The sequence below is a fragment of the Phoca vitulina genome, unplaced genomic scaffold, assembly GCF_004348235.1.
Source record: "Phoca vitulina isolate PV1807 unplaced genomic scaffold, GSC_HSeal_1.0 scaffold81, whole genome shotgun sequence".
In the NCBI taxonomy this organism is placed as follows: Eukaryota; Metazoa; Chordata; class Mammalia; order Carnivora; family Phocidae; genus Phoca; species Phoca vitulina.
Genome location: NW_022589784.1, coordinates 3,189,650 through 3,209,137, shown reverse-complemented (window position 1 = coordinate 3,209,137; position 19,488 = coordinate 3,189,650). Strand labels below are relative to the sequence as shown.

At 57.6% G+C, this 19,488-nt stretch overlaps 1 protein-coding gene across 5 annotated transcripts in view; it reads right to left on the bottom strand.

Moving 5' to 3' along the window:
* Window positions 1–504: 504 nt before the first annotated feature.
* HDGFL2 (HDGF like 2) overlaps window positions 505–19,488 on the bottom strand; it is a 19,799-nt gene continuing 815 nt past the window's right edge. The window contains exons 2-16 of one of the 5 annotated variants that reach the window (XR_004298122.1): window positions 17,370–17,446; window positions 17,128–17,266; window positions 11,044–11,235; window positions 6,944–7,060; window positions 6,760–6,831; window positions 5,958–6,123; window positions 5,796–5,871; window positions 5,398–5,707; window positions 4,074–4,171; window positions 3,129–3,202; window positions 2,863–2,933; window positions 2,418–2,519; window positions 1,956–2,185; window positions 1,200–1,332; window positions 505–802 (exon numbers count right to left, since the gene is read on the bottom strand). Coding sequence is in view for 3 of the 5 variants with exons in the window: in XM_032394430.1 (XP_032250321.1) it covers window positions 700–802; window positions 1,200–1,332; window positions 1,956–2,169; window positions 2,418–2,519; window positions 2,863–2,933; window positions 3,129–3,202; window positions 4,074–4,171; window positions 5,398–5,707; window positions 5,796–5,871; window positions 5,958–6,123; window positions 6,760–6,831; window positions 6,944–7,060; window positions 11,044–11,235; window positions 17,128–17,266; window positions 17,370–17,446 (1,944 nt within the window). In the remaining 2 variants the exon portion in view is untranslated. The remainder of the gene's footprint in view (window positions 803–1,199; window positions 1,333–1,955; window positions 2,186–2,417; window positions 2,520–2,862; window positions 2,934–3,128; window positions 3,203–4,073; window positions 4,172–5,397; window positions 5,708–5,795; window positions 5,872–5,957; window positions 6,124–6,759; window positions 6,832–6,943; window positions 7,061–11,043; window positions 11,236–17,127; window positions 17,267–17,369; window positions 17,447–19,488) is intronic. The other 4 variants (XR_004298123.1, XM_032394430.1, XM_032394431.1 and 1 more) reach the window with 4 other exon arrangements.

The following is a 19,488-nucleotide window of genomic DNA, read 5'->3' as shown; positions in this document are numbered from 1 at the left end:
TGGGAGCCTGGGGCCACTTTACAGGTGAGGAACGAGAAGCCCAGAGTGGGAGTGCCACTTGTCCAAGGTCACAGAGCAAGGCCTGCCCCCAACACTCACATCCTCTTAACATCAAGGACAACGGCCAGCCCACAGCACCCCCCAAAGCCTGAATGGCTTGAATGCCCTAAGCTGCTGCTTCTGGGGACCCTGGGTCTTCCCTGCAGCCCGGCCAGGAGCAGGAATGGGAGCAAGGCCCTGCAAGAATGTCTGGGCTCTAGGATGCTGCATGCGAGAGGATCAGACCGCAGCCTCTGCTCGAGCCTGCGTTACTTCTAAAAAGGCCTCCCACCTCCCCTCTCCCTCACCGTCAGCTCTGCAGGCCCAGGCCGGGCAGGGGCAGTGTCAGAACCGAGTTCACATTCGCTGTGAACGGTGACCTTGTGGCTTAAACCCTCTGTCCCTGGATGGGCCCTAGACAGCTACACCAGCAATCCTAGAAAACCAAGCCAATAAAAATGACTTTCATTAAAAAAACCCTTTATAGTCATTTCATGTTGGTTGGAAATCACAGAAGTTAGGCAGAAAAACAACCCAGGGGACAGATACAAAGGGACAGCACAGCGTTTCCCCAACAGGTCTCTGCTCGGCGGGTGGCGGGCGGGGGCCGGGGCAGGCCTGGGGCGTCTACGCGTGCCGGGTGGGCCTGGCCGCCGGGGCTCAGCTGTCCTCCTCGTCCAGGGACTCCGAGTCCATCCGCACCCTCGCATGCTCCTGCCGCTCCTGCCCGGACACATCCAGCTCGGGGCCCTCCCGCGCGCTGCTGGTGGGAGCACAGGCGGCCGGGGGTGAGCACTCGGCTTCCCACCGCCGACAGAGACCCAGCGTCCTGGGAGTACAGCCCATGTCCGGAGCCCCCTACGCTGCCCCAGCCAGACCCCCGCCAGGCGCGGGCAGGCCCGGGGTCCTCAGCACGGCGTCAGCACCAAGCAGCCCACTGCGCCCACTCCCGGAGCGCCGGGAGGAAGCCATCCTCCCAGAGCAGCCCAGAGCCGCGGAGCTCCCTCGATGGGGCACCTGGGGGGTCAGCGGCAAAGGTGGGGGTGGGAGGCCAGCGTGCAGGACAAGTCCCTGCGGCCATCAGCAGAATGAGCAGCCCACGCAGGGGAGGCCTTGTCAGGAGGCGGCCCCCCAGGGCTACCGCCCGCGGCGATACTCACTCGTTGTGTAACGGCTCTTCGGAGGAGCCACACCCCAGCCCCTCCTCGGAATTCTGTCCTTCCTCCTGCTCCTTGTCTTCCATGCTCTCCCCCTTCTGGGACGTGGCCTCGCCATTCACTGGGGCTGAGAGATCTGGCGGGAGAGAGGCTCATGGGATCCCGTAACCCTGCCCACTGGTTTGGGGCCAGAGGCCCTGCCTCACGGGCCCTGATCCTGTGCGCCCACATCCCCCCACCCCTACACCTCCTAGATGGCTAGGCACACAAAAGCCTAAAGAGGGAGGAGCCAGTAAATGAGCGGCCATGGGCAATGGGGGAAAAGCCTGCCGGGCACAGAAATAAGGCGACGCCCCCTGCAGGCTGTCCCTGGGGCTGCTGAGGCTTCAGCTGAGCCATCCTGCCCCGGTCCGAAGGAACACTTCTCAGCAGCTCCGTGGGCACCACGTGACCCCAGCAGGAAGACCCGCCCTCCCTTTAGGCAGGGACCAGTGCCACTGTCCCTGGGGGAGACACCCTCTTTCTCCAACCCGAGGCCTGTCCCAGCAATGCTCCCACACATGGCCCGCGTGCACAAACGCACAGCCTCCCACGCTGTCTGCCTCCAAGGCTCTATGAGCAGCTCAGGTACGTGCATGCACCAGGCCCCGGCGACCTTGGGGACACAGCCAGGCATGCAGAGTGCCAGCAGGAACATGCCACTCTAGCCGTGGGGGGTGGAGGGTGGGGGGAGTGGAGCGCCGAGCGGTGCCTGCTCACCAGCGCTCGCCTCGACCTCCGCCCTCTCCGTGGCAGCCTCTTCTCCGGCCAGCGCCTCCGCGGCCTTCTCCAGCTCGGCCCTCTCCTTCTCCACCCCAGCTCTGGTCGCCTTCTGGATGGCCTCGATCTTTGGTCCCAGGACCCGAGACTTGAGCCGGGTATAGACCTCCGCGGCCTTCTCCATCACCTCCTTGTTGGCCTTGTAACGGCGGATCTGGCCCGCAAGAGGCCTGGCTCAGGAGATGCAGCTGGTCTCACCCCCCGCCACACGCCCGCCCCCAGCGCCACCACCCCCAGCAGCACCTTCCCACGAGCACAGCACGGTGGACCCCGGCACTCCGGCCTGCCAGTGCGCCCGTGTCCTCCCAGACCGAGGGCTGCTGCGGCCGGGAACCCAGGCTCCCTGGGAAGACTCCTGCCTCGCCTGCCACCAGCCCCTCCACTGTGGGCTTCCCACCGTACCTTCTTCAACGTGGCCACCACATCTGTGTTCTTCTGGAGGATCTGTGAGGTCACCTGCAGGGTCCCTAGCTCCTCTAGCGCGTTCAGACACCGCTTCACGTCCTGCGGGGTGGGGAGGGGGTGAGGAGGGGCAGCACCTAGCTGAGGGAGCCCTCAGGCCCTGCGGGACTCCCCGGGTGGCAGGCAGAGTGCCAGGGAAGCCCAGGAACAGTGGTCGGGACGCAGCACTCGGAGGGCTGCTCGGCACCACCTGCTGGGGACCCCAGCAATGTACCTGAGGGGGTCAACCGGGGCCTCCAGGGAGGACACCCGGGAGAACAAAGACCCTGGATTCGCCTCAGTTTCCTGAGGCTTCTAAGGGAGCTCCAGACACGAGGGACAGGGGGACCGCTTGGCTCGGAGGAAGCGGCTGCAACGTGGCCTCGGTGCCCTGCGAGGGCCTCACCGGATTGTCAACTTTCAGGGCGAACTTGATCTCGCTGTGCAGCTTCTGCAGCTTCTCCTCCACGGAAGGTTCTGGGGCCAGGAGAGAATGCAACACCTGGGCCTGAGCGGGGCTGCAGGGGCCGCCGGGCCTGGCCCCCCACGCCTGACCGACTCCCACGCCCCTTCATCAGAGAGGGCCGGGGATCTGCCCTAGCACCGCTGTTGTGACAGGAGTGAGCTCCTTGTTGGCTCAGCCTCCTCCCTGTCAGCGACCTGGCCCCTCACCTTTCTTCTTCTCCACCTTCCGGTCGGGCGGGAAGCCTTCTGACCGCTTCCGGGTTCGCTCCACCTTCGCAGGCCTGTGGAGTCACGCCCCTTAGTCCCGCCCTGGACTCCCGTCCAGCAGCCCCGACCCGGCCACTGCCGCCCTCTGAGTGTGTGGTGGGGGACCCACAGCCACTGGGAGGGAGAGCCTCTCAGGGGGCCCTGGAAGCGGGAGGGGTGGGGGGTCAGGCCCGTCGTGACCTAGTCTAGGCAGTCACCTAGTGACCAGGGATGGCAGCCCTCCCTCTGGTTCTTGCTGGTAAACGACATCAAGTCTCAGAATTAGCATCATTACGAACACACGACTGAGGGTTGGTGGTGACTTAACGGAAACCCGAGTGAACGAATTACGGAAAGGTGCCCCAATGTGACACCCGTCAATGACCGGCTTGTTTCCACAGCTCAGACTCGACATTCTACTTGGCAGAAGCTGCCGAAGTTCCATGGGCAGGTTCCCTCACTGATGGAATCTCATGTGGCCAGTGGGCAGGGAGAGGGGCTGTGTCCCCCGCCTTGGGGGGCCTCGGACTCAGAGTCTCAGAACCACTGGTGTGGGGGACGGTCCCTCCCCTCGGCACTGTTGACATCGGGTGGGTCACTCTCTGGGGGGGCGCCCTGGCCCCCCTCGATGCCAGGAGCACCCCCAGCCTGAGGACCACAGACACAGCGTGGTGCCCCTGGGGGCAGAATTGCAGTCCCGGAGCACTGGTTCCCACGTAAGCTGATGGGGCCCCAAGAACGGGACTCTTGGATTGGCTCTATCTCCAAGACTGAACTCGGACATCGGGTCACTCCCATAAGGGGTGAGGGCTGATGGGTCCCCAGGAGGCTGAGAACCGCAGGGACCAGCACGGGGCAGGTGGGCCCCCAGGTAGATGTGGGAGCAGAGGCAGGATAGGTGCTGACCTGGCTCGGGGCCTCTCCTCGGGGCGCCCTCTCTTCTCCTTCTGGCTGGCTCTCCTCGCGGGCTCTGTGCCTTGTGACTGTCTCGCTGCCTTCTTTGCCTACGGTGGCCAGAGAGAGAGAGCGCTGGAATGGCGGGCAGTGGGGGCAGTGGGGGCAGTGGGGGCTCTCCTCCTCGGAGATACGCCCTGACACTTCCCGCCACCACCTCTGCACCGTCGGGACCTGGTGCAACGGGCAGGATGCGAAGGAAGGAGGACTTCTGTGTCCAGCCTGTCCCCAGGCAGCAGCCTCTCAGGCCCCAAAGGACCACTCCCTCGATGGGTGGGGCAGACCCACCGCACACATTTCTCCTGTGGCAGGGGTCTTGGTTCCCGTTTTGTGTTCAAAGGAAGAGACAGGGCGAGAACAGTGTCGTCCTGCTTCCCCTATCCTCCCGTCACATAGACCCCATCCAGAAGGTGACAGGCCTGGAAAGTCAGGCTCAGATTCAGGCGGGCTGTGAGTGCCAGGAGAGCGGGGAGCGGACAGGCCTGCGGGACTGCATGGCACCTGATGGTCACTGCCAGTCATCAGAGGCCTCCTCACTGCTCGCCGCTCACCCAGACTCCCTCCCTCACTCCGTCCCTCCCGCAGCAGCCACAGGGCGCCTGTGAGCACCCGAGTCAGGTCCTACTCCTCTGCCCATAGCCCTCTAGGGCTCCCACTCATTGTGGTAAAAACCCAAGTCCTCCCCTTGATTCCCAAGGCCCTGCACAATCTGCCCCATCCCCTCCTTACCCTCACCTCCTCCCTCTCTCCTCCTCACCCACTCTGTTCCAGCCACATGGGCCTCCTGGCTATTCCTCCAACACGCCAGACCCAGTGCTGCCCCAGGACCTTTGCATGGACTGTGCCTTCTGCCTAGAGTGCTATCCGTCCCCGCGGTATCTTCCCAGATCACCTCTCACTTCATTCCAATCCTTACTTAATGGCACCTTCTCAACTAAAGCCTTTAGGGTTCACCCTACCTAAAACAGAAAACCTCACCCGACAGCTGCTGTCCCCTGACCCTTTCTTGTCCTTAGCAATAAACACTCTGGAACGTATCTCATGTCGTCCCGTCTCCCTCATTTGAACGTCAGCTCCTTCACGGTAGGGTCTCCGTTTCTCATTCACGGCGTTACCACAACACCCCAGCCCTCGAGCCCCAGCATAGCACCCGGCACGCAGGTGGTGGAAGTCAGGAACTGACTTGCTGGAAGGGGTGGGCAGGGTGGGCGCGAGGGAGAAGCCCCTCGGTCACCATCCTCCCCAGGAGCCCGGGACGCACCCCAGCGCGACGTACCTCTCTCTGCAGCTCAGCCTCGGGCCCTGAGTCAGAGGAGGACTGTGGTCCCCGCCCCCGGCCCTTGCGGCCTCGCTTCCTGACGGGCTCATCCTCATCGCCGAGCTCATCCCCGCTGCTGCCCCCGCTGCCCCCGGCCGGGGCCTCCCCGCGCTCGCGCTCGCGCCTCCGCTCCTTCTCCTCCTTCTCCTGCTCGCGGAGCCGCCGCAGCTCGTCCTCCTGCTCCCGGCGCCGCCTGGCCTCCAGCTCGCGCCGCCGCTCCTCGTCCCGGCGCTTCCACTCGCTGATGCGGTCCACCTCGTCGCTGTCGCTGGGGGTGCGGGCCGGTTAGAGGGCTGCAGGGCCGGGCCCAACCCACACCACCCCGGCCCGTCACCGGCCTGTCACTGCGCACCCACCTGTCACTGCTCGAGCTGGTCGGGGGCCGGTCGGGCTTCGGCTTCCGCCCGCGGGGCTTTGGCGGCAGCTTCTCCGCTGCAGGAAAGGAAGGGGTGGCCTGGTCTATGTGGGCACCCGCCCCCGGCAGCCAGAGGTGAGGGGGCACACCGCCGGGACCCTACCTGGCTTCCTGCCCCGAGGAGGTTTCTTTACAGACACGTCCGAGTCGGAAGAGGAAGAGGAGGAGGAGGAGGAGGAGGACGGCGCTGACGGGGTCACAGCCACTGGCTCGCCCTTGGCCCCGTCGGATTCTGCTTTGGAGTCGGAGTCAGAGGCTGAGGGCGCCTTCTGGGAGAGGCCGGGGCATGGAGGTGAGAGGAACACAGGCCAAGAACAGGCCTCAGTGCCCCTTGCAGCCCCCGACACAAACAGCTGCCTCCCTCCAACCAGAAACCGCTTATGTTGGCCGGGAATCACAGGCAGCCCCCAAGGTGCCTGCAGCACCCCGATCGTTGGCTCAGTCGTGGCGTGTGACGCCCCCAGGCCTCATCTCCTCCTTGGCAGAGTGGGGGGGCGGGGGCAAGGAGGGCCACTGTTTTCTCCAGCGGTTAGAGCTCTTTCTAACACACACTATGGCCTGGGGCACCTCACTCCCTTCCAAGGCCAGCGCTCTAACACCCCATCGCCCAAACTGGCCTCTGCGCTTCTCTCAGGAGCAGTGGGGGCGTGGCAGGTCCGGCCCCAGGGAAGTGCTCTGCACACACTGAGCTCAGGAACCAGGGGCTGAAGCCATCAGTGGAGGCAGAGGAAGAAAGTGGAAGGTGGAAGGTGGCAGTCCCAAGGGCTCCCTGTGGCCTGTGACCTACCCTCCTCCAAAAAGGACCGACTCGAACCATGGACGGTGCCCGGTGACCATGGAGAGGATCTCTCGGGGTTTCCCACAGACAGGCAGGTAGGAACAAAACAACAACAAAACACCTCTACCTTTTTCTTCCGTCCCGCAAGGGGGCCCCGCCGAGGCGCCCGGACCACAGCTTTCTTCTCGGGGGTGAAGTCCTGGGCAGAGAGAAGGGGGCTGAGCACGGGCCCCCCGGCTGACCACTGTTCGGCTCCCAAGCGTGCGTCCACCTGCCCGCCCACCCACCCACGGAGCCAGCCACCTGCTCACCTGGTCACTGGTCTTCTCTGACTCAGATGAGCTTTCTGAATTCTCGTCCTCTGATGGAGACACACTGGCTTGATCCAGGTCACTGGAGGCCTTTCGAGTTCGTTTTGAGACCGACATCTAGTAGGGGAGCAGCCCAAACAGATCAACAATCAGAAAGCCTGTGTGGGAGCAGAGCTGTCTCCCGCCTGGCCACTCACACTCTAGAGAAGAGCTGAGGTTCTGGAACATTTGGGAGGCAGCAGGGACCCTTCTGAGGATCTGATTAAAAACCACGGATCTTGAACTGTGAGGACACTGTGCTCAGTGAGAGGAGCCAGACCCAGAAGGACACATCCTGCAGGACCCCACTCCCAGGAGGTCCCCAGAGGAGTCCCATCCACAGAGACAGAGAGGAGAGGGTGGGGGCTGGGGCAGGGGGTGGGGAGTCTGCGCTTCATGGGGACAGAGTCTCCGTGCGGGGAGATGGAAAGTTCTGGAGACGGAGGGTGGGGGTGGCTACAGGATGGTGTGAGTGTGCTTCATGCCGCGGAGCTGTGCTGTTAAAACGGCAAATTTTATATTATGTGTACTTTAGCACAATAAAAAAAAAAAATGAAGGAAAAAACCAAACCAAGCATCCTTTCCCCAGAAAAAGACATATGCATGCACTCTGAAGCTAGACAGAGGTGGGGGCTGCACAAACGGTGGGAACGGATCACACGCCACTGAGCAGCGCGTTCTGGAATGACTACCTTTTTTTTTTTTTTTTTAAAGATTTTATTTATTTGACAGCGAGAGATAGCGAGAGAGGGAACACAAGCAGGGGGAGTGGGAGAGGAAGAAGCAGGCTTCCCGCCCAGCAGGGAGCCCGATGCGGGGCTCGATCCCAGGACCCTGGGATCATGACCTGAGCTGAAGGCAGACACTCAATGACTGAGCCACCCAGGCGCCCCTGGAATGGCTACTTTTTAATGTAAATTTCACCTCAATAAAAAAACAAAAATACACATATACACACATGCACGCATACAGCCTGAATTCAGTTTCAGGGGTTCATGCGTTCCCTGACGTCCACCCAAAGAGGCCAACAGAAGAATTTTTATGAAGGGCGTCTGGGTGGCTCAGTTGGTTAAGCGACTGCCTTCAGCTCAGGTCATGATCCTGGTGTCCCAGGATCGAGTCCCACATCGGGTTCCCTGCTCAGCGGGGAGTCTGCTTCTCCCTCTGGCCCTCTGTCCTCTCATGCTCTCTCTCTCACTCTCTCTCTCTCAAATAAATAAATAAAATATTTAAAAAAAAAAAATTAAAAAAAAAAAAAAGAATTTTTATGAAGAAAGAACCAAGCTTTAGAAACAGATCTCAACCAGGGACGACCTGGGTCTTCCTAGCCGGCAACTGTTGAGGTACACCACATTTTCCCTCTGTTTTGTCACACCTGAGAAATGTGTCAGTTCTCATAACAACAGTTACCTGAGCATCTCCCCTGCTCCAGGCCCTGTCCCCCTAAAATTCCTATGGTGAAGCCCTGACCCTCAGGACCTCAGAAGGGAACAGCGTTTGGAGACAGGGATCTTTAAGGATGTAATTAAGTTAAAATGATGTCACTGAAGGGGCCCTAATCCAGTATGACCTGTGTCCTCCTAAGAAGAGGAGCTCAGGACACAGACACACACGGAGTAACAACCACATGAGGATGGGAGGGGGTGTCTGCACACCGAGGAGAGGCCTCAGAAGGAACCACCCCTGCCGACACCTTGATCTCAGACTTCCAGCCTCCAGGAATGATCTCGAATCACAGGCGGTCTGTGGTCTAGGGGTGCCGCATGCTCTCCCTTCTCAGCCCTCCAGCACAGGACTCTCAACCGGGGTGCTCAGGGAATCTAGAGTTATGACAGTAACTCTCGAGGCAGTCCCAGGTAAGCGTTTAGAGCTGGGACGTGGCCGGATTCCCCAGACAAAAAGGCAGGAATCACGGGGACTAAGATGACCCAGGACCTACCCTCCCAATGTCTACACGCCAGGGTGCAAGGGAAGGCGGTGGGGAGGGGCCCCAAGCAGTGAGATCGTGGAACCCCAGAGAGAACAGACCCCGGGGGGCGGGCAGTGCTGAGCTACTAGGGCTCGGGGCTGGGGTCAGGGTCTGTCGTGTGGTCCTCATGAAGGAAGTCTGCCACGGAGCCATTCAGAGGATAGATGAGAAGAGCAGAACGTGGATCCACAGAAACACACCAACAAGTTAATGTCAACTGAAGAGAGAATACAGAAAGCCGGCCCGGCCGGAAAACCACAGCTCCTCACGGATCAGGGAAAGGAGAACTGCAATGTGCTGGTGCCACGAGGCTACCAGGGAAAAGGTCTCTTAAATTCTCCCCGCGTGGTTAAAAGGTGTTGTAATAAGAACTTAGATCTGTTTAATGCAAAGCTGGCAAAAAAAAAAAAAGAAAAAAATTTAAGTACTGACTTACAAATGGGTTTACCTCTAAGGGATGGCATGGTGGGGGGCTATTTTCTACACATTTCTGTTTAACCTCCCCAGCAACTGTAAACAGAAATAGTGGGGAACTTTAGAAAATGATGCCACTACATTGTAAAAACTGGGGAAAAACCTAAATGCCCAACAGTCTTAATAATATATTGGTTAGAAATCATCCATGTTATAGACTACTTCTCAACCGCTGAAGACTACTACTTAATATCGGACGTAAGGACAAAGAAATGCTCAGCATTTCACACACATGATCACCAATTCCGGAATTCCGGGCTTCACGCAGCCGCCCTGTGTGTGAGGCACAGGTGGGACCGCGGAGAAACACGTCAGGTTGCGTCCAGTCCCCGGCACGGAGGCCCTCCCACGGAATGTGGGCCTTTTCTACTACAGCCGCTCCACACTTTTTACACCTTTCAACCTACAATGAGCGTGGCTGACCCTTATGAATGGAACCGAAAGCAAATGTTATTTTTATAAATAATAAAAGGAAAGCCTTACTCTGTTGAAGAAGTTGATGATAAATCCTAGTCCTTTCATTTTGCACCCGAATGTTTAAAAGCAGTCAAAAGGCAGACAAGGCACGAAAGAGACTATCTCCAGAACCGAACACTCTCGTCCTCACAGAAATCCGCACACACCTGTGCTCAGCACTATGTTCCCAGCAGCCAAAGTGGACACAACCCAGATGTCCATCAACTGATAAACGGATACACACAATGCGCCCACCACACACGGGAACGTCACTCAGCCATCAGGCGGTAAACGGACAAACACGTGAAAATGGCCACCAGCAGGAGCCAGGCGCCCACACGCACTGCCCCGGGGATGGACCCTGAGCCCACGACGCTCAGGGAGGGAACCAGACACAGAAGGCCACACGGGGTGTGATTCCACGTGGGTGACACGTCCAGAACAGGCTCATCCACAGACGGGAAGGGGGCACGTGGGGGCTGGGGACTGGGGAGGGATGGGGGATGACTGCTGACGGGGACAGGGTTTCTTCTGGAGTCATGGAATGTTCTGGAACTAGCCAGTGGTGGTGATTGCACAGCTCCATGAATGTACTAACAACCAGTGAATTGTGTATTTTGGAAGGGTGAGTTTTGTGGTATGTGAATGGTATCTCGATTTTTAAAAAGTGTGTTAAAAAAAAACATGTTAATCATGCAGAAAAATTATCTGCATATTCAGGCTAAGGGCATAATTTCAGCTAGGAGGCTCCTGGGAGGGAAAAGCCAAGAGCAAGCACATGCATTCTAGTTCCGCCAGTATCTGTTCAGTCCAGCTGGTGTTGAGTAAAAGGTCGGGTTAATACAGGAAAGCATTTCACCTTCACACTAGAGAGCCGCGCTAAACACACAGCCTTCCCCGAGGTGATAATCTACACAGTGGAAATGGTAATATCTACTGAGCAATATTATAAAGGTTAATGAGATGACGCATGTAAAAGAATAACAAATAAAAATAATAAAATACATCAGAATAAAACCACGTATTAAAAACAAGAAAGGCAGGGCAGGGGGCAGAGGCAGCCGGAGGCCTCCTGAGGGAGGAGGAAGGCCCAGGGCGTGGCTGGGGTGGGGGGGCTGCCTGCCGCCCCCCCCCAGGCCAGGAGCTCCCGCCCCGCCCCTACCTTCAGGGCTGCCGCCTTCCGCTTCAGGCCACTGTTGTCGCTGCTTTTGTCTGAGTCTGAGTCACTCTCCATCCTATCGCTGGCCGCTGTGGCGGTCACAGCTGTGACGGCCATGACCCCCCGGACCTCGTCGTCCTCGCTCTCGCCCGCCGGGTCGGCTTCAGGGGCCTCGCTGTCAGAGGAGCTCACCGGCTGGGGGGTGGGGAGGGGGGGGGCACAGACCATGAGTCACCATCAGGCTGGGGTGGATTTCCAAATCCTCTGGTGACCCAGAGGACAGAACCCATGGTGGGGTCTCAAATGTCAGGGTCTGGCCTCCTCACTTTCCAAACTGGGGACCTGCGGCCCAGAAAGCCCCCGAGAACGGAGGCTGGAGGGCGAGATGACACATGCAGGGGGTGCTAGGATTACAGATCAAACCCTGGGCCAGTTATTTAGCCACTCAGTGCCTCAGTTTCCCAAACCGAGCAATGCGGATGGCACCATTTTGGCCTCACAGGGCTGTGGCCAGGATGAGGCAGAAGTGGGATGTGACATACTGAGGACAGTGCCCAGACTGGCCAGAGGTCCACCAGAATTGACTTTTCTATTATTAATACTCTCAATCGTTATGAACACAGGCCCTCCAGGCTTGACCTGCTAGGCACTGTGATTTCTGTTTCACCCAGCGTGCCCGCTCAGGCAACAAGAGCCACAGAAGCAGCAGATGCTTATACAGCACCCATTCCCAGCTCGCCCTGTGCCGGGCGCCGTGCGGGGCAGGCAGGGAGCCCATACACGCGAGCACAGCATAGTCCCTGCCCCCAGGGGGTTTACGGTCTGGTGGGAGAGGCTGACCGGAGACGCTGCGGCAGAATAACGTCACACTGTGGGGACGGGGAGACAGGACAGCACCGGTACGTGGGTGCCGAGGGATCGGGGAGTGGCAGGAGCATTCTGAAGTGCATTTTGGGGGGGAAACTTGGAGGGTGTGACATTTTAGTTGAGAAATTGTCCCAAGCATGCAAAGGGGCAGGGGCTAGACGTGAGCCAGACAGCATCCCTGCCCTCGGGGAGCCCACATGCTAACGGGGGACAAGGAAATGCAGAGCTAATGCGCCACAAGATGGGATGCCCACGACAGTCCTGGGGTACCCAGCACAGCCGAGCCTGAGTGTAAAACCTGATCGTGTTATTTCGTGGTACTTCTTTACTGAATAACTGATTTCTCTTTTTTTTTTATGAGAGCGATTGAGACTTTTTAAAGCTACATTCTCTGCAAACAAGGCGAACGGCCACCTACTGATGAACACAACACGGCCCGGCTACAGAAGGGAACACTACTCTGCCATAAAAAGGAACGAGGCTCTGACACAGGTTACAGTGTGGACGAACCCCCAAAACACGCTCAGTGAAAGAAGCCAGGGGTAAAAGGCCAAATAGGACTCCATTTATGTGAAATATCTGGAATGTGCAAATTCATAGAAATAGAAAGTTCATCAGTTCTCAGGGGTGGGGCACCTGGCCGGCTCAGTCGGTGGAACACCCCATTCTTGATCTCAGGGTTGTGAATTCAAGTCCCACGTTGGGTGTGGAACCTACTTTAAAAAAAAAGTTTGGGGTGCCTGGGTGGCTCAGTCGTTAAGCGTCTGCCTTCGGCTCAGGTTACGATCCCAGGTCATGGGATCGAGCCCCACATCGGGCTCCCTGCTCAGCGGGAAGCCTGCTTCTCCCTCTCCCACCCCCCTGCTGTGTTCCCTCTCTCGCTGTCTCTCTCTCTGTCAAATAAATAAATAAAATCTTTAAAAAAAATAAAAAATTATAAAAAAAAAAAAGAGTACGCCAGGCCCCGAACCTCAAACGCTAGGAGAGAATAATGTCTCTTTCTCGATGGACTTCGTCACACCTTGCACCAGGGCGCGGGTTCTCTTCACAGTAGCCCTGGTGGGGAGCAGGGAGACATGAGCCCTGTTCTCCATGGCGGGGAGGCACAGCAGCTTGGAGGCTGAGTGACTAGGCCCACGGCTCTCCCGCAGAAGGGTCAGCTGCAGTAAGGGCTGGCACTGGTTCAGAGCGAGCCCCTGCCCCAAGCTCACCATCTCTCTCTGGGTGTACTGGGTATGAATTGTCACCCTCGTTTTGCAGCTGAGGAAAAGGTGGCGTGACAGCTCAGGATCACAGCGACTATGCGACAGAGGCGGGATACCAGCCAGGTCTGCCCTGGCCTCTAGGCCCGGGCCACTGGACACAGCTACTGCTGATTAAAACCCCTCCTTGCTTCTGCCAAGCTCCCAACTAACTGGGGTCCAACTCGTGACTCTCACATGCGGCCAGGTGGCTGGGGCAAACGGGCCTGTCCCACAATTGGGAAAACGGACTCTCTGGGAAGGTAAGTGACTGGCCCTACCTTGTGCCTGTAGATAAAGCCGGGAACTCTGCATCTCCTGGGGTCAGCCCACGGGATCTAACTGCCTGCCGGCAAAGGTTTGGGGAAATCCGGTCCACACAGAGAAGCATGGGGCACAGAGAGGAACCAGGAGACAAAGGCTAAGAGCCAGCCGACCTCCAACCATCCCAAGCCCGATGGTCTGGTGAGGGAGGTGAGCATTCATGTCTCTCAGTGCCTTAATGGATCAGGAGGGTGACTGAGGTGGAGTGGGAAGGTCACGTCCAGCCTGGCCTCATTAGAAACTAGTGCCTCGTCACCTGCTCAGCACTGTGCCTGTGCTAGGTGCTTGATGTGCGCTTGCTCATGGGGCTCCCCCAGCAACCCTGGCAGACGCAGACACTACCATGACCCTCTGTCTTACATGAGGAGACGGAGGCTCAGAGAGGCAATGTGGAGCCCCAAGGCTCATGGTAAGCAAGTGCTAGAGCCGGGACTCGAACCCAGGTCCCTGTGCTCACACCACAGGGCTCTTAACCCCAGCCCAAGGTGCAGAGATTATTCTCGCGGCCCTCCTCCAGCCTGGGACATGGGAGGCCCGGGCTTCAGCCCTAGCTCATGCTCACCAGCTTGAGAACCGTGGAGAGGTCCCTGTCCCTTTTCTTCTATCGAGGGACAAGCATGTATTTCTAGGATCCTTCTAAGTCAATGGTTCTCAACCAGAAATGACTTTTGTTCTCTTGGCGGCATTTGGCAATTTCTGGGGACACCTGAGGCTGCTGAAACTGGGGCGCTCCTGGCATCTAGTAGCTCCAGCCAGGGATGCTGTTAAACACCCCACAGTGCCCAGGAGCACCCCTCCCCACCCTGGCCTAGAACGATCCAGCCACAATTGCTGAAAAACCCTGGTCTAGGTCTAAGAGGTCTCAGATCTCAGATTCTAGCTGGGTCCCTCTGGGCCTCAGTTTGCTTATCTGAAAAATGAAAAAGATGCTACCTGACCAGGCTACTCTCAGGATTACTGTGTGGACCAGAGGACAATGAAGTTGGAACCACACTCAGGTATCACTTTCACCTCCCGCCTTGGCAAGGAGATGCAGGAACAGGGCTTGCTGTCCCCTCTTAGTGGAAGAACCAGCTGAGTTAAGGCTGTCGGAAAGAATGAGTCTGTTCTCTGCATGCAAACCAACAGTCAAAATATATTTTGGGGCACCTGGCCGGCTCAGTCAGTGGAGCGTGCGACTCCTGATCTCAGGATCCTGAGATCCATGATGGATGCAGAGATTATTAAAAATAAATAAGTACGGGGCGCCTGGGTGGCTCAGTCGTTAAGCGTCTGCCTTGGGCTCAGGTCATGATCCCAGGGTCCTGGGATCGAGCCCCGCATTGGGCTCCCTGCTCTGCAGGAAGCCTGCTTCTCCCTCTCCCACTCCCCCTGCTTGCGTTCCCTCTCTTGCTGTGTCTCTCTCTGTCAAATAAATAAATAAAATCTTTAAAAAATAATAATAATAGGGCGCCTGGGTGGCTCAGATGGTTAAGCGTCTGCCTTCGGCTCAGGTCATGATCCCAGGGTCCTGGGATCGAGTCCCACATCGGGCTCCTGGCTCAGCGGGGAGTCTGCTTCTCCCTCTCCCTCTGCCTCTCCCACTGCTCATGCTCTCCTCTCTCTCTGTATCTCTGTGTCTCAAATGAATAAATAAAATCTTTAAATAAAAAAAAATAATAATAATAATAATAAATAAAAGTAAATAAATAAATTTAAAAATATATATATTTTGGAGAACAATAAGCAAAATCAAGAATTCTATGCTTTAGAAGGGAAAGCTGTGTAGGATTTCATAAGAATACAGAACCCCAGAGGATGTACAAGAAATGAGTAGCTACAGCTATCTTGACAGGACATTGCAGCAGAGTGACCGGGAGGCAGGGCCGACTGCCCACTATCCCTACGCGCCTTCGTATCTTTTCAATTTTGTACTGCGAATCTGCGTTCCCATTCAAGATGGAAAGAGAAACAAAAAACCTGAAGGCTGAACAAAGAGACCGCTCCGGTACCCACACAGAGCTGCTTCTAAAAGCGTGCCTGTGGCCTGGCTCCATCAGAAACATCTAGGCTGACGTGTGGTAAGGAACACCTCAGGGGTCCCCGGCCTGAGCTCCTGAAACCCAAACTTCCATGCGTTGGGCCCACGAATCTGCATCTTAAACAGACCTTCAGTGTGGAGCCATAGGCTCGTTAGAGAACCAAAGAGCAAGACAAGCTCTCAGACTTAACAGCTACTTCTCAACCTGGGGAGTCTGTGTAGGGCCAGTTTAATGTCAAGGTTGTACCATTTTTGAGTTTATTTCCTCGAGGGCAGGCATCTACACAGCACTTAGCAAGCCGTGGGTGTGCAATAAATTTTAAATGGTGTGATGATTCACCAGCAGTAATAAGCTTAAGATGTAACCAACAGCACTTGAGCTGGGACCAGAAAAGGATCACACAGAACCCAACTGTCTTGAAGACCTTCCGACCCATTCACCCACGAAGCTGGGAGACACGGTGGGCAGCAGAGGGGGAACCTCCTTCTCCTAGACCCACCTGAGGAGGTAAAAGCAGACCACCACCAACATCCACTAAATGTGAGCCTGGCCCCCTGAGAAGGGGGTGCCAAACCCTCAGTGCTCAAGAGACATCTGGTGAGCAAACCTTGAATTCTGGACTGTGAGCTCCCAGGAGGCCAGAAGTGGGTCTGCTCTATCTTGGACTACTGGTCCCTCAATACGCAGTGCCTACCGGATCAGTGGTGGCTGAGCTCACACACACCAGACCCTCTCCGCCTCCTGCGTCCCTCCCCACAGACCAGGCCGCAGGCCCTCTTCTCCAGCAAGGACGCTCTGCCCCTGTAGTTTGCTTGGCCTCCCAGCCAACCTCACGCCCACCCCTCCTGAAGCCAGACTACTCTGCGTCCCTGCGCCTCCTGCAGAAATCCAAAAAATGGTGGCTGAAAGCAGAGCAGAGAACGCCAGCCCAGCCTCCCCTCATCTGCATCTCTTCCCAAAATGCCCAGAGCAAGGTAGCTCTCTGCCACCTTTCTGCAGCCTTCCAAGGCTTTCCATGAATTTCACTTCGACTCTTCTGAATTCCTTCTTTCCCTGAACATTTCCTGACACTGATTTGCCACTGAGATGTCATCTCTGTGGTTCTTGGCACTTTTTTCCATCTAAGCAAGAACTCTCACCTCGATTAACCACAGCCTTTTCTCAAGCCTAAAATCTGGCAATAACGGGGGAAGGGAGGTGTGTCACTGACAGAACAAAGTTTTTTTTCTGAGAACACAAAAGACTTTTTAAGAGCTGTAATAACGCTATTATAAATCCAAGCTAACTGCAGAGCACTGGGTTTCACCAGGGGTGGTCCTCTAGCCCTCCACGACCCCAGGGGTACTCGTCAATGTCTGCAGACGTGTATGGCTGTCATGACTTCGGGGACGGGGGGGTGCGGCGCTGCAGGCATGGAGCGGGTGAGGCCAGGGATGCTACTCACCCCACCGTGCCCAGGACGCTCCAGGACACCCCGACAGAGAACAATCAGCAGTGCCAAGGGGGGATGAGCCCTTGCTCCTTTCCTATGAGACAAGCTAAGACCACCTGTGGCGCCCAATTCGTGCACGCACCAGGCATGACTTGGGCTCCGCAGACACCACACCAGTCATTCTCCATCCCCAGGTACTCACCAGAGGAGCACTGTAGCTGGCGTGGGGATTGTTCTGGATCTCCCACAATCCCTCATTGAAGCCTTTCCTCTTGTTGGGTTTCCCGTACTTATCTTTACATTTGTCGTAAGGAAACAGGTCCTTGGGTCCCAGGAAGGCTCTGGAGAAAGGAACCACGGGGCCAGTCCCAGGTGAGTCGGGCCACCCAGGAGGCCCCAGGAGGCACCAGGTGGGAAAATCAAGCCCCACCTGCAAACACTTACGTTTCGTGTGTACCAAAGAAGAAAATGGGGTACTTGTTGGGCGGGGGCTTCACGGCACCGTCAGCGATGTCATCGATCTGCAGTGAGAGGCAGGTCAGGGGGTGGCTGGGGGACACTTTCACCCACTGACCCAGGAAATCACCAAGAAACCAGCTAAGTTACTTGAGGTAAGCATGCTGGGAGGAAAGGAGCCTTGGATTGAGGGAGACACATCACCTTCCAGTTTGGCATCTGCATTCTTCTAGGAAACCCCCTCTGTGCGTACCTGTCCCCTCCCCCCAGAGTGTTCTCTCTGCCTCCAAGGTAGGTGCTTCACCTGAGCAAAGCTCCAGGAGATGGGGCCAAGCTCAGTTTCTCTACATTCCCAGGACCCTCCCACGGGACCCCTCCTGCAAAGAGGTGATCGGTGGTCGGTGGTGGGTCTCCCAGAGGCTGCAGCTGGCAGCTCCAAGGATGCAGAGGGTGGGGGGTGGGCTGCAGGAGACAGGCCCTGAGCATCCAGGAAGTCCCACCCTCTCCCTGCAGGCCCATGGGCCCCGGCAGCTGTCAGTCACCTCCCCACAGGAGGCTAGCAGCCCCTTCACTTCCAATCAGGTGCTTGGAAATGTTCCGGGCTTACAGAGCTGGCAGGAGGGGGGACAGAAGAGAGAGAAGCTGGTACTCTGGAAAGTAGGGAAGTGCCTGTAAAGTTTCATGGCTCTAGAGTCCCCCCAAGAAAATAAGCCCGAGCACATCAGGTTAAAGTGAGTTTTCTGGTCCCCATTAATCCCTTCCCATCCTCTACTATGCCTGGGGGTTACTGGAACCTTCCCTGCCACCCCTCACCCAGCGACCTTCCCCAGTTCTCTGGGCTACTTTTCAAAGTCCTTGGTCCCTGGGCATCTGGCATCCATCCCAAGCATCCCACTCCTGCACAGAAGCTTCCCCAAACTTCATCTCCCTGAGAACTACCTGCCATGCCTCCAGGCCTGGCTTCTGCTCCGGCCTCACCGAGGACCCGCCTCTGAGCCTGAGGCTCAGATATCCTAGCGGCAGCACCAGCTCCCACTGTTCTCAGGACAGCCTAGCCAGCGTCCCTTCCTGGCCCCCTGTGGCAGCCTCTCCGCACCCAGACCCCCAGCTCTGCGTGATGCCCTTCTACTTACTCCCACCCTGAGGGAGTCCAAAGCAGGGAGCAAGGCTGAAATCTCCAGCCGTCTCACAATACTGCCTGGGCAACTCCTGTGCTGCTTCAGTTCCAGCCTCATCCTTCCCATGCCCCCTGCTGCTGCCTGGGCCTCTCACCCCCACCCCCCAAATTCCTTCAGTCCTGTCATGCATATTCCACCAGCCTAGGTTCTGGGGCAACTTTATCCCTAAGACCTGGGGATGACAACATCCAGGTCCCTCCTCCACACTGGCTGCCCTGGATGGTGCCTGGAACAGCACTCTGAGACTTCCGGACTCAGGACGCCCTGCACCCGCCGGACCCTCTGGGTCCCCTGGATCTCCACTTCTACACGGGATCCCCAAAGTCCCCTTGGCTCAACCCCTCCCCTCAGATGCTCTCTCTTGGGCTTGAGCCTGAAGGGATCTGATCCAAGTATCAGGGAGGCCCACCCCAAGATCCCCCTCAGCCTCACACCCCAGCCAGCCTCCTCTGCCAGAGGAGTGTGGAGGGGCTCCTCACAGGGCACCAGCCCCCAGGATCCCTCAAGCAAGTCTCATTCCAAGCTCTGGTCCCTGACACGCCACATTATCAGATGAGTCCTCTCAGCCCGTGACCCTGTGAACACAGCCCCCGGCCCCATTTCCAGCCCCAGCCTCCCTCAGCCCCCCTCAGCCTTGACCCTCCACCCTTCTCCCTTACTGCATCCCTCATCTCCAGCCCCCCCCCCCACATGGCCTGGGGCCGCACAATGAGATCTTCAGTCCGGGCACCCCCTTCCCGTCACTGGGATTCCTCTCCTTAGACCCCGTGTTCCTCAGCTCTCCTCACACCACCAACTCCTTCAAACTTGAACCCTGCCCCCTCAGGCCCCAGGTCCCCGAAACCCCACCTCCCTTGGCTCTGAGCCTCCGGCGGCCCCCACACCCCCGGCGCGGCCTCCCTCAGGCCCCGGGACCCCCAGACGCCCGG